The following is a 23,911-nucleotide window of genomic DNA, read 5'->3' as shown; positions in this document are numbered from 1 at the left end:
AAAGTGCATTAAGAATTATACGGGTTACAATATGGGATAGGTAACATTTTAACATCATCGTATTATTTCGTGATTGGTTTGTAGTGATATTTATAAGTAATTTTGAATCAATCACGAAATAACATATAAAAGATCGAGACAGAGTAGCAGTAACCTGCTTCGCCAAGTCTAAGAGGAAGCACACAACGGTAGTTGTTGGTATGGAGTTAGTCTCGCACGAGAGAAAGAAATCAGAAAGGAAAGGGGATGGAGGTCGCGCCGGTGCATAGACGAAGATGACCACCGAAGGCCACCGTGTGAGGAAATGAGACGAAGGTGCACTATTTTTTTTTCACCAAGAGAAAGTGGATGCGGCGTGGAGAAGATGGGGGACAAAAACGAATTAGGATTTTTAATGCACTGAGGGGTAAAAGAGGAATTATGAAAGTTTGGGTGCAAGGAAAAAAAGGGAGGTGAAGAAAGAAATGGTCCAAGTTGAGGTGCTAGGATAGCAAATTTGAAAATGGAATAAGATAGCCCTAGTATGAAACGAAGGCAGGCAAGTCCAGTTGATCTTGTAGATGACCACAATTTGATTTTATTCTAAAAATTCTTAAACCATGTTTGAACAGATTTTCTAAAAACTCTTTTAAGAGAAAAACTAAGAAAGAATTTTCTTTATTAAATGAAATTAGTTTATACATTAAGTAAATAAAATTACAAAGAGAGTTTTATGTAAACTAATTTTAAATTATAAGGTTTCGTGTAAAAATATCCCAAAGCTTTAATGTGTTCCTTTCTATAGCATATACCATTCTTTCTCATTTCTAATGTGAGTATCATACATTATGTCTGCATTTAGTACTACATTTCCAAATCTTAAGAGTTTTTCTTATTGCATCCTCATTATTACTAGCAGCACCTCATATTATTAAAAAGACTAACATACCCTTTCGCTACCACTAGTATCATCCTCGTCGTCATCTGCATATCCATTCTTCACCACACCTGCCAGGAAGAAAAAAAAAGAAAAGAAAAACTAAAACTCGTTTTGAAAAGCTCGATCATGCGAAATCTATCATATGTATTTTTTGAAATGTATTATTTATGTTCTGAAAAGTTTATTTTGAAATCTATATTTCGAAAAACACTTTCCAAAAACATATTTGATAAGTTTCCAAAACACACTCTAAAAATTCTGCTTTAAAAATCATAGAATATTTTCAGGGAATAGGAACAAACCACAATTATTTTAAGTTAAAAAACATAATTAATTTTGATAACATTAATTTAAAATATTAAAAGTAATTATGATTTTGATAACCAAACACACATTGATGCAGTGTAATCGACAATTCTAAAATCAGTAAAATTAGATCTGGAATTTATCAAAATATACGAGATGTAAACATAGTGCAACAAAAATATTCCATTGAATAAATTAATGACAATAAATTTAGGAAGTATAAGATAAAATGTTACAGCTGAATATTCATTATTTCCTCGTATGTTTCCCAACAGCACATATTGTCTTGGATAAGTTCTCATCACTTCATAAATATGTAATAAACAAAATAGGTATTGGCTACCCAAACCAAAACCAAGGGGAAAATTACTATGTATGTAGAAAATAATCACTATGGTCTGAACACTCTTCTCAAAGCACTTCATCACCATACAGTTTAACTTGCCACGGGCTTTGCAATCACTTTCTTTATGGCTTCAGCGTATGTTCTGTGCTGATAGGTGAGAGTTGATTCAAGCAGGTCCCAAAGTGAGGTCTTAGGATTCCAGCCTGAAATAACAGTCAAACCATTACCACATAAAACATCTTATGTTCATGATGTCAGGTTTTTCCTAAAGAAGACATTAGAGTAGAACATGGAAACATACCAAGTTGCCTATTAATTATGGTCATGTCAGGAATTCTCTTGTCGCTGTCATCATATCCCTCGCCATAAAATTCTTTGGAGCTCACATCAATAGTAGGCTTTTCCAGAGGAGCTTCTCCACTTACCTTTGAATAAACCTGCAGAATTGAAGGAAAATAACTATTTCATGTCCCCAAACACCATGTGAAAAATCTAATAGGGTCAATCAAAAAAGTCAAACTCGATGCTTAACCTGAGACATCATTTCAGCAAGCTGCCTAACTGTAACCTCGTTGTTTGGATTGCCCACATTAAAAATCTGTCCATTGGCCCTGGCAGGATTTTCCTGTTAACAAGTTATTCTTCACATTTAGTGGAAAAACAGTTTAAAGATGAACATCTGCAATCAGATAATCTGCCCTTAAAATCAAAAAGTATCATCTAAGATTGGATATGGGAGCCTACAATCATCAGCAAGACAGCTTCAATGGCATCCTTAATGTACACAAAGGTTCTCTGGGATTGGCCACCATCCACAAGCTTGAGGGGCTCACCACGGAGGAGATTCTGCAGAAAATATATAGAACAGTGATTCAAAAATACTGAGCAGCAACATTCAACGTTAAAGAAAGTCCTAAATCTCATAAGCTCACATTGCTAAAGCATGCCAGAACCCGAGGAACACCCTCACTTGGTCCATCAATGCCGGGAATGAAATCCATTCTTGGTCCAATCCAATTAAAAGGCCTCACAATTGTGAATTCCAATCCATTTTCAGCGCCCTCAGCTGTCAACAACACCATCTCAGTGAGAAGAATCAATTCATGAAAATCTTAAGTCTTTACACAAAGAGTAAATAGAATAGAGCTTACCATAAATCAGCCTCTCAATCAACTGCTTAGCACAGGCATATGACCATCTCTGCTTTTCAATCGAACCAAAAATACAAGGAGACTCATCCTCCTTCAGTACGTAGTATGCAGGATCCTAACACCACAAGGAAACAAAATAGATTATAACCCCACACATTACCAAAGAAAAAACAAGAAAACCATTCCATTGCTGAAATGCTACTAGATGATTTTTCCATAAATAATATCTACAAGAGCAAGCTTCTTCCACAAACTAAAATCAAATTATACACATCATCCCATCTAATTTACCCAAAAGGTAAGATTGAAAAATTGGTTTTAGTTTATGAAAGAAAAAACTCAATAGATTCCACTAGTTTATCTAAACAGTGTGTAAACAACAGAAAAAAAACACACAATGATAGATAAAACTGTTCGTTGAAAAGATCTACCATTGCTAAACAAGAAATCATCGATGCAGTGTAAATTTGAAACCATAGGCGGTTAAGCACAGATCTACAGTAGTACGTCCAAGGAAAGCGAAAGATTACCTGACGAAGTGCACTATCTTTGGGGAGAAAGCTTCCAATCGTTTTCCCGTACACTTCACAGGTAGAGAAGTGAATGAGACGCTTATTGTTTTCCGAACAGTACTTCACCTGAAACCAAAACTTCAATCCTCAATTCCAACTTCCACACCCACACAGAGAGTAAGAGAGAGAGAAAGTAAAAAACAAAACAAAAGTAGCACGCACCACAGGAAGCGCGTCGATGAAGTTGCTGTAAATGGTGTCGAGAGGGCGCGTGTTGTAATCCGCGGGAGTGCATATAGCAGCCAGGTTAATGGTCTGAAACAAAACAACCCAATTGTGTCTGAAACAGAAAAGTTTTCGGAAACGAAAAAAGATTGCATTTTTACGAGGGAACAGAGTGAAACCAGATCTGCAATCTTGATGAGGCCCTCAAGTCGAGAATCGTGCTTGATGTTGAGGCGGTGGAATTGGATGCGACCAGCCCAGGGGAGCGTGTCGGGTTCCAGAAGGTGTTTGATCTTGTCGTTATAAACATCCAAAGCAAAAACCTTGTGAGGGGTTTCGTTCATGAGCTTCTCGCAGAGGTGGGACCCGATGAAGCCACCTGCACCTATCATGCAGATGGTGATTGGCTTTATGGGGTTCCCGTCCAGATCCAATCGCGCCGAAGCCATTGCTCAAGCTGAATGCTCGCCTCTCTGAGAAGAGAAAATGATAGCTGATAGCTGAGGTAATTTATGGAGAAGAAGAGTGTTTCTTCTATTCTATCCCTTCCACAGTGCTCTGGTTTTGGTTACTGTCACTGTCAGCAATCGAGTGATGTTAGAGAGCTGCAAGCAAGGTATATATAAATACTCTGTTTTTTTTTTTTTTTACACCATTATTTTAAACAATTTCAGACATTTGTTAAGGATGCTTTAGACAGGAATTTTCATGAGAAGACAATAATTTGCGTTGCATGAGATAAAGCTTTGGATTGATCCAAATTACAGTTTGCATAGTATTCTGCCTTTGAAGTACAGCTAGCTATGATTCTTCCACCACTTTACACACGCTTATCTTACCCACTCACAGCACATACACACACTAAATCTAATAAGCAAATCTTGTTTCTAATAAACAAATAATTCAAATGTAACAAAAAAATTCAAAATTACATTTTCCTATATTTTAAATTTTATTTATAACAATTAATAATAACAACTGTTTTTTTTAAATAGTTTTATGTGGATCTTTTTATGTATTTGACCTTTTTATCTCGTCTTCATTAACTACAAATATTTTCATTGTATCATTATAATAGTTACTACAAGTAAAATATTTGTATAGCTTTTTATACATTTTTTATTATAATTTAAATTTTTGTATTTGAGTAATTATTATTTAGCCTAACAATATTCTTAACTCTATATATTATCATAAAATAATTTAGACATGCGATATCCGTAACTAATAATTATTATATTGTTTCTTAAAATGCACAATAACAAATCATTTAAATGTCAATAAATTAATTAAATTTTTTGGAGTATGTAATAAATATAAAAAATTTAATAACACTATACATAAATTTATGATGAATTTGAAATTTAACTAAACCTATTATTATATATATATATATATATGGTTAAATATGTTTTTAATCCTTATATTTCGGGGTAATTTTGGTTTTAGTTTCTCTTTTAAAATAAAGAGCAATTTAGTCCTCTAACTTTAAGAAACTTTAGTTTTAGTCCTCCAAAACTAATTCCGTTGACACCATTTTTCTCTCTCACCTTTTTTCTCTCTCTCTCTCCTTCCTCTTTCTTCCATCTTCCAACCCAACCTTCTCAACCTTCAAGCAGAGCCAGCCATTAAACTGCCACCTTACACCACTGTCGAGGTTCATCTCGCATCATCGTCGGCGACGCCAACCCTCATCGGAAGTGTCGAGCACGAGCCCTCCTTCTTCTTCTTTGAATTTGAAACTGATGCCGTCAGAGAAACTGGACGTCACCGCCGTTGTTCGAACCGGGTCGCGCTTTCTCCCTCATCATCACCAAACTCGTCGCTGTCAACCACTTTGATGGCATCCGCCTTTTCCTTGACGACTTCAAATCCTGGTTCGCTCTCCGCAATGAAGGGTTTCCTTCCCACGCCAATGTCCTTCACAGTACTAAGTCGAGAAGAAACACGCCCAACCACTCTGACTTAGACACTCATCCTTGCCTCCTTTCACGGACCGAATCTAGGTCTAAGGGGGTTCCTCGTCGCCGGCAAGGGCAAACCTTACTCCCTCTTTTGTTCAGTTTTTGTGCTCTAAGCACACTCATGCGCTAAACCAGTGTATGCTAGGGGTTCTCGTAACTCACAATAACAAAACAAACATTAAGGTGTTAATTTGATTTTTGTTTGCCGCAAGTAAGGGGTGGATGGAATACACTGTGGTGTTCTCTGTGTGAGATTTTCGATTCGATTTCATTGGTGATTTGGGGTGAACAGGGGATTGATGGTTGCGAGAAATTGGTTTGGTTTGGTGATGGTATAAGTTAGAGTTGATGATGGTGACCCGATGGATGCGTGAAAGAACTTGAGCCTTAGTGAAGGTTACTGGAATTGGAATTGGATTGGTGAAGCTTATTTAATTTTGTGTTTTGTGTTGTTTCTTTTCTGGGTGCAGGTTGAGGAGATGAACAGAGGTGTCGGGTGCTATGGAAAATCAGAGGCTCATGCTGCTTTGTGACTTCGAAAAGTAGAGAGACCGAATAGGAAACTTTTACAGCTTTATTATGCGGGGCGTGCCCGTGGAGAGGAGATGAAGATACGATTGTGATAGAGATATTGGGAAGCAGATGTAGCAACAACAATGAAAATAACAATGCGGAACCCGTGCACGAAGAGTAACTTGAGACATTGATTCTTCATTTTCTTCTTTCTACGATTATGGATTTGGATGCTTCCTTTGCTCTTGTAGATGAAGGCGTGGTGTCGCCGACGACGCCGAGACTGGTAGAAGGAGGTGGCGCGGTGGCTGGTTCGAAGACGTGGTGGTGCGCAACAGAGGCAAACCCCTCCCTGGGTTGCCATTTTTGCAGGAGATCCTAGGTTTCTGGAAGGCTGGTTAGGCTGACTCATGTAGAATGAGAGCACCGTTGGCAGACCCTTATTGTTTCTGAGTTGGAGGAAGGCAAAACCCTTGGGTCAAGTTCATGGACCAAACCATAAATTGATGACCATAAATATTATCACTTAGAAGGTAGCATACTTAGGATCACGTGCACAGACAAAATGAGAGAGAGGAAGAAAAGGTGGGAAAAGAAAAATGGTGTCAGCATTCGTTAGACACATCAGTAAATTTTTAACAGAGTTATTTTTGGAGGACTAAAACTAAAGTTTCTCAAAGTTAGAAGACTAAATTGTATCTTACTTTGAAAGAGAGACTAAAACCAAAATCGGTCCAAAATATAGAGACTAAAAACATATTTAACCCTATATATATATATATATATATATATATATATATATATATAATCTTTTTAATTCTATTTTACCCATAAAATTAAAGTTTATTGAAACCAAAACCAATCCAATTCGAGTATTTGTGTGGCCGTGAGCTGTGCACCAATCTTAACTTTATTCACATTAATTACTCCTTCAACTATCAGGACTTTAATTTCTATTTTTTAAATGATGAACTATAAAAATATTCTTTAAATAATAGGGATCTTAATTTTCCATTTTAGTACACTAATTTAACTGTTTTATAAACTTGCCTTTCTAGTTTGTTTCACATGATTTTAAAATCAAAATTTTAAATTTTTGTAATATATATAATGTTCGGTTAAATATTTAATAAAATATGATTATGCGGAAACAAATTGTAAAAGTAGTTTTTACAGTGTCGTTTTTTGAATAAAGTATAACATGATGCCACTTTTACTTTTCCAAAACCAAAAACCTTCTGTTAAAATTTGTCACTTTATAAAAAAAATATTAACGAACAAATGAATGAAAATGAAGAAGTTTGAAGATAAAATCACGAAAATAAATGATAAAATTCGTAAATAATGGTAGATGGACGATAATATATACTGTTAAACTAATATTAAATATACATAAATTGTTTTTAGGTTTATGTAGTCTTTCCTATCCCATTCTATCGTTAATAATTCATACTTATTAATAAAATTGGTTAGTTTAATTAGTAGTGTTCAGTTTATAACTGATTACAACATTTTTTTAAATTATTATTAAATAATAAATATTTGATTTATTGTAGTTTGAAATATAATTTTGAGATTTAAATGAATAATTATTATCTTATGATTAATAATTACTAAATAATTTAATTTATTGTAGTTGGTGGTACAATCTTGAAAATTCAAATGATTAATTATTAGTTAATTTATTATAATTGAAAAAAATTATTTGAATCTTTATAAATTAAAATCAATAAATATTTTGTAATATATTGTTTTTATATGATATGAAATGTTTGAATTAAATTGATGTTAATAAAGTTATATGAATTATGATTATGCTTACCTTATAATATTACCAGTGAAAAACATTGATGTGGTTTTACGATTTAAGATTAAAGACAGTTTCTACTTAGATTGATTTATTTTTATTTGATTTGCTGAATTTAAACTTTAACAATTTTTTTTTATAAGTTTGATTTTTGTAATTATATTTAGATCCGCCAAACTTTATGGGCTGCTGCTTCCTGCACCCTATCATACAACTCCACAAAATGCAAGAAGAAAAAAAGAGGGGTGCAAGAAGTAAAATGTATAATGACAGACTGTAGGAACACATCATTTTGGACTCTACAATTTAGTAAATGTGTAATTTTAATCTCTATAAAATTTTAATTGCATATTTGATCTTCTAATTTTCTAAAACGAGATAATTTGGTTTATGATGAAATCTCGTTTAATCACGTTGTCAACAAGTAAAGTTTAGATCCAATTCAATTTAAAAAAATTATTTGTAAAATTTAATATAACTTTTTCATGTTAAAACATAAATATTTTATTTTTAAAACTATACGTTAATAAATAATCTAATAAAAATATTAGATGATAGATAAGATAAACATATAACCAAATTTTTTAAATTAAATTTATAATTTTTATATTTATGTTAAAAAAATAAAATAAAAGTTAAGTTAATTTTCAAAACCGTTATTTATGTATTATAAATTCATCTTATATTTAGATTGATGTAAATTTCATACAAATGTTTTTAACAAGTATGAGAAAATCCATTAGTTATAAAATTTTACTATCACTATTTTATGTGAAAAATAATTTATCATTGTCACACATATTACACGCATGTTTCATTTTTCTTTTATGATAATAAAAATTAATAAAACTATTATTCTTATAAAAATAATAAAATTATGATTATTATTTTTATTATTATATTTATAAAATTAAGTATAAAATATTTTTTATAATTTTATTGTAAGAGGATTTTATTTAGCTTTGTAAAATCTCCTTTAGAAGTAATGATAGTTTAAAAATAAGCGACGATTATTTTAATATTAAATGGTTTAGTTATAAATAGTTTTGTTATAAATGAGTCTCATTATTTTAAAAGGTACTATCTATTTAGAAACCACTTTTTCAGAGTTCTCTACCTTCTCTCTAAGAGTTCTGACTTCTAAGTCATCTCTTTTACGATCACGGTGTCAAGGTCTACAAATCTATGCTTAGAACAAGTAAAATTCTACTCATTTTTACCGTTTAGCTTCAGTCCATGATCATGCATGGAAATTTTTTTGCATGTATCATTCAGACTTCCTTTCTTGTCCTTGGTTGATCTAGAGTTCTAAGGCTTTGTTCGTTTCCAATTTGGTGTCTTATAGGTTCGTCTAGAGATTCCTTGCATTTCAAGCAATCGATAGAACGTTTCTTTGAGTTTGAAAGTTCATTGCAAGATAAAGAGAGCTAATTCATCTTTAATATATGAAATAGAATGTGAAAAAATTATTTTGGAGGTGTGATATGATTGCATGATGTTTGGACGAGTTGAATTGATAATTATGGTAAATTTTAGTGATTAATGATGTGTTTGTGATTGTATGAATGTATGAAAGTGTTGGTATGTCAAAATTGGAGTGGAATAGAATGCAAAGTTGTAATGAAATTGATATAGTGAATAGAAGAAGTTGAAATACTGTTTCAGGATTGAATTTAAAGGAGTTAGTATACTAGTTTTTGGAATAATGAGTATGATGTAAAATTTGTAGTTTGGGTAATTGTTTTGAAGTGGTTATGACTGGTCAGTATCATAAGATTTGTTAAAATAAAGAAGGTTAAGTGGGGGGAAAGAATATGAGTTCAATTTTACTTGTTTTAGAGTGAAATTATGGGTCTTGGTAGGTGAGTTTTTGAGTAAGTGATTGGTTAGGTAAAATAAAAGTTTAGGTAAAATAAAAGAGTAGGGACTGTTTGAAGTCCATTAGGACTTGTGAGAGTTGTTAAACCAGAAAAATTTGGTTTCTAATGTAGAAAAGAGTTAGAGAGGGCTTGTTAGAGTGAATTTCGAGTATATTAAGGGGGTTTTAAGTATTGAATCTTTAAAGGAGCAACTTTGTGGAGTAGGAGTTGGTTTAGAGTCTGTTGTTGAGCCAATTGGAACTTGTTAGTGCAATGGAGATGAGTTTGGGTAGCTTAGAGAGCTAAGGTAAATGATATTGGGTTTTGAATGGTCATTTTGAGTTAGAGATGTGTTTTCTAAAGTTTCATATTGTTTAAAGGTCCTAGGAACCTTTCAAAGTTGTAGGGAAATTGGGGAGAACCATTTGAAAAGGGTAAGTTTTTGCTGATAGTGTCGAGCGCCCAAATAAGACGTTGAGCGCCACCATTCCAGGGGCGCCAACGCTAAGCACCACCGTTCCAGTGGCTCTAGCATTGAATGATAGTTTTTGGGCGCTGAGCGCTACCGCACCAGTTTTGGGGTTTTGGAAATACCAAATTTGGGGTTCCGGGTATCTATTTTAGACGTTCTTTAAGTCGTTCTGGAGGGGTTTAGACCATTCCAGAGCTTTTGGTGAGGGTTTCAAAGTTGTTTTACTTGCCTTAGTATGAGTTTAAAGGGGCTTTCAATTGTTTAGTGGTTCTTCTTGGTTTATTCTTATGTATTAATGTATATGAAATGGTCTCATGTGATTTTTGATGACTTGTTGTTTATGGTCCTTTGAAGTATAATCAATGTTACATATGTTTGTATGCAATGTAAAAGCGAAAGGTTATATGTGTACGGTTTCATATGGATTCAAATGGTTTCACGGTTGGTAAAATGGGTTCCACGAAAATACTTTTTTGGTACGGTTTCAAGTATCTTTAAAATAAATGCATGGAACTCAGTCTTAGGGATTATCCTAACACTCTAATGATCTTTCATTCTCAAGTAGAGAATATTGACTCATGTGATGAGAGTAGTAGGAGGTCTTAACCTAGGTGCTTCTAGGAGGCCTACGACGCGATAATAGACTAACTTTGTGTGGATGGTTGAAACCCATTGACAACGACTTTGCAAAGCAGTAGGGCCACCACAAGTTCACAACCCACAATAGCTCGACATTCATTCTAATTCCGGACAATCAATATAGGTCATTGCATGTTAAGATGTTTAGGATGGATTAAATTATATATGATTCTTGTATGGAATGCTTTAAACTTATGATGCATTACTTGTGTATTTAGCTTACTCTTGTTTTTCTGTTATTTGTCTTTGTATGTTGTTTCTCTTTTGCGATGGTCACCCAATAATGTGAGCCTAGGGAGTTGCTTTTTCAGTTTCTCCAACAAAAGGTGAGGGTGAAACAGAGATATAGATAGATGGATCTTCATAAGTAAATCTCTTCTCTTCTGTATGTAAGGTTTGTTTTACCTGATTAAAGAAACAATTAAGTTTAAAAAGTTATCAAATTAAAAATAAATAGGGTTAAATTTCAAAAAAATAATTATTTAAAACCTAAAATTGATAAAATAATTATTTTAGTTTAAAATAATTTTTATTTAAAAAATAAAATTAAAAAATAAATGTGAATACCGAATAACATAAATCTTTATATATAGATATAGATAAAGGGGTAAAATTGAAAAAAAAAACGTTGATGCTAAAAAGAGATTCTATAGATTAACAAATATATATTATTTTAAATTAATAATTTGATAATAATTGAAAATTTTATCAAAATTATTCGATTTTAGAAAGGATCAAATGTACCATTAAAATTTCATAAGAATCAAACTTACACATTTTCAAAATTACACCTAAAATAGATCTGTGCACGAGAAAAGAAAAAATAAAGAGAGAGAAAGAAAACCTTGCGGCTGAGACTCATCACTTTTATTTTCCCTTCAAAAGTGATTCAGTTGATAGAGAGGTTGAAAGTGGCATCGATGATCATCTTATTTCTTATTTTTAATCAATAGATAATAATAGTTATATACTTTTATGGTATTAATTTCAAAATAAATATTTAAGATTATATACAGAGAAGATGAAATTGGAAACCCAAATAATTAACTTGGCTAATCATTAAACAATGGGTGAGAATAATGAACAAAAGAAGAAAGATTCGTGAATTTAAAACTGTTTATAGGTAGATAAAACATGGAAAAAGTTCTTTTAACAACATTTTTTTAACAATTTTTTGACAATGCATACGTTATATGTGATTTGTCTATTTTAAATATTTTTTAAAATGTAAATTCAAATAGACCAATAAAATAATGACACGTGTACCATTGTAAAAAAGATTGTCAAAAAGTATTATCAAAATATCATGATCGATAAATCATTTGCAGACAAAAAAAGTAGAATGATTCTATTTCAAAGTAACAAATGTAAAATAAAAGTGTTTGGTATGGCATTGGGAAAGCCAGAGACTAGATGGTTGACTGTGAAAAAAAATTGACCAATTTAAAAATTATTTTGAACAGACACTTTAAAAAAAATAATCATTAATAAACAATTAATCGTAATAAAATCATTTATTAATAATTAATCAATCACACCTAATGAAAAGTTTATTATAATATTTATAAATATATAAAGGCAAATAATAAACTCTAATAACTAATATTTATTATAAGATTATTATACAAAATCACTTATTTAGAATCCAAATATCTTCTACAAACACTTTTCTTTATAACTAAGACAATTTTAAATACTTTAAATAAGAGATTCTAATCCTACCGAAACAAAAAGTATAATACTAAATGCAATATTTAAATATAAGAAATCTAAAGAAAAGATAATTATAAAAAAAATACTTACCACTAGTTGATTTTATTCCATATGTAAAATTACATTTTAAATTTCTTCTTTCCTTTTACATACAACCAAATAAAAATAAATTATTCATTTTTTTCTTTGAATTATTCTCTATAGCAAACAATTTTAGAAATTATCTTATCTTTTTTACCTTTTCTTCTTCTGTATTAAGTTTCTTTCCCATCACCACTATTATGAAAGGAAAACATAGAATTATTTCACCAACCGAACATGGCATATGGTCCAAACTTAAGGTCACAAGAAACAGTTAAGTGTTGCCAACAAGAAAAGCTATATTGTGATTCTTTTGTTTTGTTTTTTTTTTTAATTTTTTACTCTTATAGTTCTAAGGGTGTTTTAATTTCTACAACCTTATCAAAATTTGGAAGACTTTTCATTATAAAAAATTGTGTACGTGGTCTTGGTTATTTTTTCATATTTTGTGGGTTTCAAACTTCATAATATACATTTGTATCCATTTTAAAAAACATAATGCATCTTTTGTCACAAAGTATAATATAATTATTTTAATCAAATCACTATAAGATGATCTTAATCAAATAACTATAATGCCCATCATTTTACACTATATAAAGTGATATTTTAGAAACATAAATAATGTCAATTGAAATTGTCATTAATGTTTTATTGAAAAATAATTTTAATGTTAATGCATTGAAATGTAATTGTCATAAATCTCTACATCTTAATGAGATTTACGATTGTCATTATTCTAATAACTTCTTATATCTAATCCTAATTTCTAAATGTAACTGGAATATTATATTATTTAGGATTATCCACCTGAATTTATATTTTCGTAATTTAATAAAATGTGTTTTTGATAATAACAAATAAAAAAATTTAAAGAATTTCATTAATGATTTAACATAGCAAAATGCATGGAACAATTACATCAAATTACATCAGCGTAATACAATGTTTTAAAAGAAACATAAAAGTTCTGATATTATAATAAATAGTTCTAAATTTAGATTCGTCATCCTAATCTGTCTTATTCTTTCACATGAGCCTTTAACTTAAAGATGATACACCTCTGCCTTCAAATAAATTAAAGGTTTAAACCTTTTTTTGTCCTAAGTTAAGTTCTGATGTTCAGTTTAGTCTCCGTTTTTAAAAATGTTAACCTTTAGTCCCTATGATATAAAAATGTATCAAATCAGTCCTATAAAAATGTATCCAATATTTTGTGATTTGTTAACGGAAGGTGTTATGAACAACAAATCACATAATGATAAACTCGTCGTTTGTTAATAAATAGGACTGATTTGATACATTTTTATATCATAGGGACTAAATGTTAAGCAGAGACTAAACTGAACATCGAAACTTAACTTAGGGACCAAAAAAGGGTTTAAACCTAAATTAAAATATCAATATAAGAAATTTAAACAATTTTCTTAGAAAAATGATACTTTCGCATATGTAAATTTTTTACATTCATTTAATATAACTTTATCTTGTTTTTTACTTTCTTTTTTCTTAAAAAAGTACAAAAAATTATTTTTTCATAATTATTTTATTTTTATATTACATATAAAATGAGAATATAAAAGAGTATCACTTACCATTACTCATTTTTTTATGAATCTCTAATCAAATATGGCATGAAGCTTTATGTCATGGTTAAAGCAAGAACATCAATGTGTCCAAAATCCAAGTGCTGTTACGTCTATCTTAATTTCTTCCTCTTGTTTCTTTTCTTTATTCATATAAGTTGTCCCTTTTGTGCAGTAAAACTGGTATGGTTGAAAAGTTAGCTTGTTGAAGAAGCTCGTAGTTTCATTTCACGTGCAAGATTGTGTTTGTAACCAACGTACTTTCTTACTAGTATATTTAACTTTACTCATGTTTTTGGTTTTGGGAAATGTAAAAAACAGACTAAGAAAAAGGCCATTTGTTTGCTTATCAAATCACAGTTCATGTATGCTGAAAAAAACTGCATTCAGCCACACCACATAACTTCCTACCACCATCTCTCTTTGATTATGTTTTAACAGATATCTTGAACCTCAAGACATGATCATAATAATTTCATTCATACTTCTGCAACATTAAGATCTTACAGCTAAGAATGTTTATGCTACTCTACCTACTTCTAATTAAAAAAAAAAATATTTAGATAATAATTTTTAACAATATTTAAACATTATTTAAGTGTTATGTATCTTTTCAACTTGTCAATTTTTGTTACTCTTATAAGCACGCATTAGAGTGATATACAATAATTAACAACTAGACTTTAAATCTATTATCACTTATATAAATACATGAAAAAATATTCTTTTCAAACACTTAAAATTTTTTGATACTCTTGTTACTTACTTTCTTTTCTTTTCTTTTTTGAAAAAATAAAAAATTTTATGTTTTATAATTATTTTATTTTTATGTGATAGTGCTATTTTTCAATTACATATTATCAAATAATGTTTATGAATATAATTATAAGAGTTAAATATGTTTTTAGTCTCTATACTTTGGAGTGATTTTGGTTTTAGTTTCTCTTTCAAAATAAGGTACAATTTAGTCCTTCAATCTTAAAAATGATGGTTTTAGTATTTTTTACCAAATTTACACTGTTTGACACATTTTTGCTTTAATGTTAACTGCGAAACGCGTTTGAAACAACAAATAAAGTTAAAAAATTTTGGTAAAAAGTACTAAAACAAAAGTTTTCTAAAATTGAAGGACTAAATTGTACCTTAGTTTAAAAGATGAACTAAAACCAAAATCGTTTGAAAATATAGAGACTAAAAACATATTTAACCTTAATTATAATTATATTTATACAAAAATTAAAAGTATATCTCTTAGTTAATAATAAAATAACTAGTCATAAACAAAAATATTTGAATATAATAATTATTGATATTTGATGTGTATTGTGACGAGTGCATCTTAACTAACCGGTTCAGACATTTATAAGATTGTGGGAAGTGCAACCTTGAAAAACCAGTCCCAGTGCATGCATTAGGCGGCTATTGCTCAGAATATCAGTTCCCAATACTATAATACCCCTCTTTGAAAAGAGCCTTTCCACTACCCCTTTTTCTCTCTGAAGAGAAACTGAAAAGCATCATGGCGCATGCGAGTTATATTTTGATTTTCTTTCTTCTGGTTGTGGTGTTGAATGTGTATGTGGCTAAAGGGCAGCCTCTGGTTCCTGCATTGTTCATATTTGGGGACTCTGTGGTTGATGTGGGCAATAATAACGACTTATTAACCATTGTTAAAGCAAACTTCCCTCCTTATGGAAGAGACTTCAGTAATCACAGTTCAACAGGGAGGTTTTGCAATGGGAAGCTTGCAACAGACTACACAGGTATTGCTCAAAATCACCATTTTCTCACCCACATCATCGTTTTGCTTGCTTGATCTTTATTTTGTTCACTGCAGCTGAAAACCTTGGATTTACCTCCTACCCACCAGCTTACCTTAACTTAAATGTTAAAGGAAGAAACCTCTTGAACGGTGCCAATTTTGCCTCTGCTGCTTCTGGCTACTACGATCCCACAGCTCAGCTTTATGTAAATTTACACTTGCAAGTTTAAAAATCTTTTTTTTTTTTTTTTACTTCTCATGATTATTCATAAAGCCTAATATAGGAATGTGTGTTCTTTCTTTTATTTGTTTCCTATTGAACTAGCATACAATTCCATTGAGCCAACAACTGGAACACTACAAAGAGAGCCAGAACATTTTGGTGGGAATAGTAGGGCAGGCAAATGCTTCGTCAATTGTATCTGGTGCTATACATCTTGTCAGCGCTGGAAACAGTGATTTTATTCAGAACTATTATATAAATCCACTGCTTTACAAACTTTACTCTGCTGATCAATTCTCAGATATTCTCATGCAACACTACTCCACTTTCATTCAGGCATGTCTCTGTCAACCTTAACAAACAACGTTGCACTTAAAGAAGGGTATCCAATGATAAGAAGTTAAAAAAGAAATAAAAAGGCTATTTGTTTTTGTTTGCTGATGTTGACTTACATTTCCAAATTTCAAATATACCTGCAACAGAATTTGTATGCACTTGGAGCAAGGAGAATTGGCGTCACAACGTTACCTCCTATGGGTTGTTTGCCAGCAGCCATCACTCTCTTTGGTTCTGGTAGCAACGAATGTGTGGTTAGACTAAACACTGATGCTGTTAACTTCAATAAGAAGCTAAACACTACGTCTCAAAGCTTGCAAAATTCGCTTTCTGGTCTGAAATTGGTCATCCTTGATATCTACCAACCTCTGTATGACCTTGTCACTAAGCCTTCCGAAAATGGTAAACTTTCTAAGTTTCTGACTCTGTTAACCCAGAAAGCAATCTTATCATGCATCACTCATGAACTGGTTTTCTTTTTGCTCACAGGTTTTTTTGAAGCAAGGAAGGCTTGTTGTGGAACAGGCTTGCTAGAGACATCTATATTGTGCAATAAAGAATCCGTAGGAACGTGTGTCAATGCATCTGAATATGTGTTCTGGGATGGTTTTCATCCCTCTGAGGCTGCAAACAAGGTTTTGTCCGGTGAATTGTTGGCTGCTGGCATCTCTCTCATATCCTAATCCTGCGTCATATCTACTTTGGATACTTTTTTTAAGAATTGTGAGGTTATTGTTGTATTAGATTACAATGTTCATTCTGTGTTTTCAAGTTTCGTGTAATAAAACCAATATTCTAATGAGTTTTCGTGCAAGACTTCTACCGAGTATTCAACGATGCTTGTCTTCAGTTTAGTTTAATGTGACAGATAAACTCAGATTAGTCACACTATAAGTTAAATCAATGCAGTGAAAATAGGAAACGCCTATTTTTCGCCCTTTAATTCCTACCATTGGGTCGTTAAGGCTGCCAAATTACATACGGACTCACTTTATAACAGTAATATAATGTCCGCTTATATTTAAAACAGAATTTAGATAACGTCTTCTTAGATGGTTTTATTTTCTACAATTATAAAAAAATGGGGTTTTACCTAGAAGTGCTTAACAAAAAGTTTACGTTAGAAATCAGTATTAATTACTGATGTAAAAGTTCTATGGGTATTTTTAGTTTTCTTTAGTAATCAAAATTGGAGTTTTCTTCAAGATTAACACAGTTTATCAAGTTGAATAGTCAAATTTTGATTAGAAAGTAACAAAAAAAAAATGTAATAAACTAAAAATATGAGCGGACAACGCTAAAATTTGTACCATAAATAACCAAATGTAATTTACAAAACAGCATCGACAGGTGCAGAGCCTTCAAATATTGTCCAGACAGCTGTAGCTTACAAGATACATCAATTGTAATTGAAGAATTTATGACAGCAATCCAACAATCTTTTTACATCTGTCTCACTGACAGGAACTTCAGCATTCCGATTATTCTTGGCATTCTCTTCTTCTGCAGTCCAGTTATTCAGAATACTGATGATCATCCCAAGCTATTGATTGCTATGGTAAAGTGAAACAACAAATAAATGGCAAAACAGGCATGTGGATAAATAAGCATGTGAACCTAACTGTCAGTAGCTGTGATTGGCATTGTAGTTAGACACATTTGGATGTCTAGATAGAGGTTTAAAGGTCAAATGTTACAAAATTAAAGACAAACAATCTAAATATGAAAAGTTCTTGAGTGTTTTTGTTCCCTGCTGAAAAATTGTCCGTTGGAAATTTTATTGACACTGTAAATCATTAATACCATGAGTGGATTCTACAAAATTAGATACAAACCATCAGTTAATGAAAGAAAAAGGAAGACGTGATTATAGTTTTTGCCAGGCTTGCACCTGATTTGGTAAGAAATCCCTTTTAATATAACGTCATTAGTAAATTGGAAAAAAAAATCCCTGCACTTGAGACTGAATAAAAATAGATACATAATCATGAAAACATGGACAGGAGTGAAATTAAACTCAAAATCTTTCTTCGAAGAAATTGAAATCGCAGAACAGATTTTTTTTTAAAAAAAAAAAGTCATCCAAAGGGGACCCGAGAATCACAAAGAACAGATTGAACTGACTAAAAGAGAAGGATACAGATGCATTCCTAGCATTTGCTGCTGAGCCAGGAGAACCCAAGTTATGCTGTTCATCACCAGATTCAACTTGTTGGTTGAGAAGTTCATCTTCAATCAGATCAAGTTTTGTGACAAGAACCGAAACATAGTGATGTACTCTTGAGAGGCTCATTTCAGGTTCTCGAATTCTAACCAATATCCTAGCAATTACATTCCAGAGCGCATTTCTTGCTTCCACATCATCCGAAGCAAAAGGGAATATGTCAAGCAGACCACCTAATAGGTTCAAATCTAGAAAACCCAATACCATTTACAATCATAATAAATAATCCCGAGACTCATGAAAGAATGCATAGTGAATACATTGTTTACCCTGTGATATCCTCGAAGCATGATCCGGAACATCAGACAACATATTTGCAATCAGAACTGCAGCAGTAACACAACAGTTTCCAACCTGCAGAAGAAATCACCAATTGACAAGATTTCAGTTAGCCAAATACTTTATTTCCTAGTCAAAACTTACAAGTTTGCTATTAGTCATAAAATGGTCTAGAAAATGTTATCAAATAATTAGAAAAGATAAAGAAAACTGAGAAGTTGTTAGACTCCTGCAGCTCTTAATCACAAAATCCATCATTAAAAAAAAGTTTGGATAGCTTGATTGAGTTGACTGCATTATGAAACTCTAACCTCAACTGAGTGTAGATTTATCTATATGGGGAAAAGGTCCTACATAACAAAAGAGTAAAAGCCCCTTGTATTCAATTACGTTCAAAATGAGGCAAGAGTGAATCACAAGCAACAGTAAATTCAATTCTCACCCAAATTGAAGTATTAACAAAATTTTCAATTTTTCATCAATAATATCCACTGATAGAGAAAAAGCTTCATAGTTTAAAAATATAAAAGCCCGTTAGACCTTTTGCCGGAAAGAAAAAGATATTATGTTGGAGAACTTGTTAGATGTTTACATGAGTAAAGTGGACATAATTTTTCTGACTTTAGGTCATCAGATACATTGATATCAAAAGTTAATGTTATGAAATATGTATCAGTATTGAAACTCTAACGATAACAATGTACCTCAACTTTATCTGGGAACTTAACCAGATCACATATTAGTTGAAACAGCTCTGTACTTGAGCAAATTTCCTGAGAATGATCATCCAAAACAGAAAGTGCTTCAATTGCACGAAGAATTAAATCAAGAATAGTGTACCTGAAACATTAAGATTAGGATTTATCATACCCATTCCACCAGGTAGCTGAATGGAATAGTTATCTGCAAAATAAACGTGACAGTGAAACAAATTGCAAGACAATATATTCTACAGCCATTTGCCAGTGATACCATAATTAGAATAAGAGGATAATGGGAACTGTAATTACATCATTGNAGAATGGAGGATTGTGGATCACTGTACCTTTCAGGTATTCTTTCACTCGTTAATTTGCTGATCTCAAAAGTCAAGAGACTGATTAAGATATTTGCCAAACCAAGCTTCATCATAGGTGGAAGGAGAGCATCCATAACTTCCTGTTGACTTTCTAATATAACTAAAATAAGCCCGATGATCTGTTAAAACATAGAATGATGTTAGTAATTGAACAGATAAAGTTTGCATTCTGGTGAAAATAAAAGAGAAAAAAATACATTATTTTTCCTCTGAAATTATTTAAGTTTCTAGTGCATATATTCAATGACAAGCATTTGACAAAGTCTCGTGACTTCACACATTGTAACCTCCATAAAAAATAAAAAAGTTGAAACTACCCTGGATTGGCACCAAGTATTGATCACCTTTTCTAAAAGTTGATGGTTCAATGTATTTTCTGCAATCCATAAGATTTGGCAGAGTACATGTTCAGACTGCAATGCCTCAACCCATTTAATATATTCACCACTTTGAAGACCTGCAGCCAATAATCTGCTCGAAAAATTAAATGTAAAAGGTTTTGTATTTTGTAAAATAAAGGCACTAGCGTCAAAAGGTAGTGTGGTATTTGATTTACAGCATAACACAAAATTCTTGAGATAAATAAATAAAAAGTATGTCTTTCTTCTATCCATCTATTTTGGTGGGTAAATCAATGTGGCTTTTTTCTTACACAGACACAGACACACACACTATAATGTAGGAAATTTGTTCAATAAGACAATAGTACAAATAAGGAGGATGAACCGTCCTCTTGAAAAACAAAAATGAGAAAAATTAGAACCGATGTGATTGAATCATGTAGGAATACACACCAATCTTTCTGGAAACAACATAAACACAACACCAGAGGTTCTCTAAAAAAAACCTTTTCCAAAAGAAGTCTACTGTAAAAGAAATTGACATTTAAAATTCTGGCTATAAATAGAAAAGATTCCCCGAGATTATACTGCAAAATATTAGCCTCTTCATGCGAGCCAATGTCAAGTGAAAAGTACTGATGAAAATTCTTAAGACAGAAGGAATAATGAAAATCAAATAACGGGAAAAATTAATGAAATGGACATAATATACAAATAATAAATAGATATGCTTGGAACAAATACATGTTACTTCTTTTAAAAGAAAAGATGAAGGAATATTTATACTGGCAGAGTTCCTCTTTTGCAAAGAATTTATGCATTAAGGAAACAGAAAATGAAAATAGCAGGAATAACAAGAAGGCATACAATAGAAATATAATAACTAATCATGTTGATTTGGTACTTAACAAAAAGGAAGGGAACTGAATATATCTCAATTCCGAAATCGACAAGAAATGTGGGTGTAAAAAATCTGTCATACCGGCATGTTTCATATAGGCATTGAGGATCATCCAGAAACAATTTGTCAATTATTATCTCCATCAGTCCGTTTGTTGAGATTATATGCTTCATTGGAACTTCATGACAAGCAAGGTTCCCAATAATTCCTATACTAATTTCCTACACCGCGAAATCAATCCATACAAATGTGATAAGAGTTTCTTAATCAATTGATAGTTTTATGCAATCTGAATAACATTGACTTACTGTTACACGCGCTGATTTGCAGACTAACAGATTACCCAAAAGAACTTCAAGTACGAGATTGTCCACCTGCAGGGTTACACCAAGTAAATATTTCGTTTCCATCTGTAAAAGAGTTGAATGGCTGAAACTTGAAAGACAGCAAACTAAATTTAGATCTCGAGTAAATGAGAGAAAGTCTCAACAATCACTGTAACATTAATGATCATGAGCTTGGTGGTACATGGATAAATTGGGCAGGGTTGGAAAACATACATTGGAGAACATTCAAATGATCAGTCACTGTACTCTTACAACAATTATATGAGGGAAATTTGAGACTTATGGCCAAGCTGCATAAGAAAAGATTTTCTATTTCTGCACATAATAACAAAAAAGCCACTTAGTTTTCCTCCATTTCCTGTTTTCGTTTTTCTGTTTCCACCCCATTTTTTTTTTTTAAAAAGGAAACAATATAAAACAAGGCGACTTTCTTATTTGTTCAAATAAGAAATGAAAACCAAAAAGTGTTATATCAAACCAAATCGAAGAAAAGGTTCTGTGGGACCTGGACCAAATTATGGCTGCACAGTACATCGAGCTCAACCTACTCATTATTTGAGAGTGGAAGTTAGTGGCAACAATCTCGCCCAGGCTTGGAGATATTTTGAAATGAAGTAGTGCACGATAATAAGAAAGAAACTCGAATAAAGAAAAAAGCAAACCAGCATTGCTATACCATCAATTCCGCATGTGTTTTACTGGCAGCTAAATCCCACAAAACACAACCGTATTCCTCCCAGGCACTCTCCCCAACCGAGACATCAGTACCTTCACATTCCCCACGCGAAAATTCCGCAGAAACATCAACATCCATATTCTCCAATTTGTTCCTAGAGGATTTAACGTTTTCATCGTTTGAAACAGACACAGAGGGCGCATCCCCTTCTTCTTCTTCTCCTCGATTAGGGTTTTCAGAAACAACTTCACTAAAGGTACTCCGAGAAGCAGAATCCGACGGAAGAAGCTTTCTTATTAAGGAGATTATGTAACTCGGATCAACTGTCGTCGATAAATCAAAAAACTGCATCAGGAGGAGTAGTCATTCAAAGCAATCACTGAATAACATTTAAAAAAAAACATAGCAAGCATATTTTTCAGCGGGTAACTTAAACGGAAGAGAACCTCGTGTGACGGAGCAGAAGGGTGGTGCGATGGACCACCGCCTTCTACTTCTTCTTCTTCTTCGATTATTGGATCTGCCGGAACCGCCATGTGCTTCTCGGACTTTGCTTGTTCCCTCCAATTTTAAATTTTTATGAAAAATATTTATTTTGTGCCTTCAATCTGAGAAAAGAGTTTAGCGAAAGGCATTTCTTGTTCTTTTGTTTTTTTACTAAACTCCTTGCGCATTTCATGGGCCAATAGGCCTGTGTTAAGGCCCCGCCCAAAAGTCACTATTAATGGGTCCAAGCTAAACTAAAAAAGTCTGTCCCTCTCACTGTCAAGTGTCAATTACACCAATTACACAAAAGATAATGGACTTAATATCTATTTTAGTTTCTTAAAGGATTTTGTTGAAAATCGTCTTGTTTTTTTAAAAAAATAATAATTAGTTCCAATTTCTGAAAAAGCGGTTTAAAGTAATTCTTTTTATTACTTAATGTTTTAACAGTATAGCTTTCATCCTGGACAAATCAGAATCACGTATTATAATGTCTGAGTACGCTGTGCGAGGATAAAATGACGTGTTAAAAAAATTGAAAAAAAAAATGGAGTTTGGGTTACAGAAAATCGCAAATTTTGGGATGGTAAAAGTGGTCTTCAAATGGTATATCATACAAATAATTTTACTCTTCAATTTATTTTTTATTAAATCTTAACAACCTTTAAATAAGTACAAATCGGACTAATTACAAATAATAAAAAATGACAATAAAATATAACTCATCTCAAAATAAAATCTCCTTATTCTATTATAAAATAATATTATATCTAATAAACACAAAATCATAATTATCATTCTTCTGTTATTTTTATCAAATCAAACTAAATATTACTATATCCAAATCTAATAAAATAATAAATCTTTAAAATTTAAGTTTATCCCAACACCCGACTTCATTCTCAAGCGGGCCTTTACCACAATGTTCGTCCTCAAGGCCTATGTTGGTGTGAAGAGTTTGGCCCGCAGGCCGAAGAGGGTTCTGGTCTGGGTTTGGTCTTGTAGGGTTTCCATGAAGGCTTAGATGATGTTCAGGTAAATACTGATACGAAGAAGATGATGAAGAATGTGGTCTGTGACTTCGATGTACGCAGTTCGCCATTCTCGTCCATGGGGGAGAGTGGTGGAGTTGAGCCCAATCGCTGCCTAAATTTTGGGGGTTTCT

The 23,911-nt window shown here is 32.1% G+C and overlaps 3 protein-coding genes across 3 annotated transcripts; 1 reads left to right on the top strand and 2 right to left on the bottom strand.

Annotated features, from left to right (window-relative positions):
• Positions 1-1,385: 1,385 nt before the first annotated feature.
• LOC106759548 (UDP-D-apiose/UDP-D-xylose synthase 2) lies at positions 1,386-4,090 on the bottom strand. The gene is made up of 9 exons (XM_014642766.2): positions 3,639-4,090; positions 3,457-3,549; positions 3,253-3,360; positions 2,723-2,837; positions 2,504-2,637; positions 2,316-2,417; positions 2,104-2,196; positions 1,873-2,008; positions 1,386-1,774 (listed from the first exon to the last, which is right to left on the bottom strand). Exons 1-9 carry the CDS (start codon positions 3,906-3,908, stop codon positions 1,662-1,664), a joined length of 1,164 nt encoding a protein of 387 aa, XP_014498252.1. The 5' UTR covers positions 3,909-4,090; the 3' UTR covers positions 1,386-1,661.
• Positions 4,091-15,501: 11,411 nt separating this feature from the next.
• LOC106759593 (GDSL esterase/lipase At5g22810) lies at positions 15,502-17,274 on the top strand. The gene is made up of 5 exons (XM_014642841.2): positions 15,502-15,856; positions 15,931-16,061; positions 16,181-16,414; positions 16,561-16,816; positions 16,904-17,274. The coding sequence occupies exons 1-5, from the start codon at positions 15,613-15,615 to the stop codon at positions 17,095-17,097; spliced, it is 1,059 nt and encodes a 352-aa protein (XP_014498327.1). The 5' UTR covers positions 15,502-15,612; the 3' UTR covers positions 17,098-17,274.
• Positions 17,275-17,642: 368 nt separating this feature from the next.
• On the bottom strand, positions 17,643-22,912 carry LOC106759592 (protein saal1). Its single transcript, XM_014642840.2, has 10 exons — positions 22,707-22,912; positions 22,261-22,605; positions 21,546-21,611; positions 21,319-21,458; positions 20,340-20,466; positions 19,963-20,114; positions 19,622-19,757; positions 18,908-18,992; positions 18,555-18,826; positions 17,643-17,957 (listed from the first exon to the last, which is right to left on the bottom strand). The coding sequence occupies exons 1-10, from the start codon at positions 22,794-22,796 to the stop codon at positions 17,814-17,816; spliced, it is 1,557 nt and encodes a 518-aa protein (XP_014498326.1). The 5' UTR covers positions 22,797-22,912; the 3' UTR covers positions 17,643-17,813.
• Positions 22,913-23,911: the final 999 nt, after the last annotated feature.

This window comes from Vigna radiata, chromosome 4 (assembly GCF_000741045.1).
Source record: "Vigna radiata var. radiata cultivar VC1973A chromosome 4, Vradiata_ver6, whole genome shotgun sequence".
Taxonomy (NCBI): domain Eukaryota; kingdom Viridiplantae; phylum Streptophyta; class Magnoliopsida; order Fabales; family Fabaceae; genus Vigna; species Vigna radiata.
Note: the sequence above shows the minus strand (reverse complement) of the source record. Positions and strands in the feature narration are given on the sequence as shown.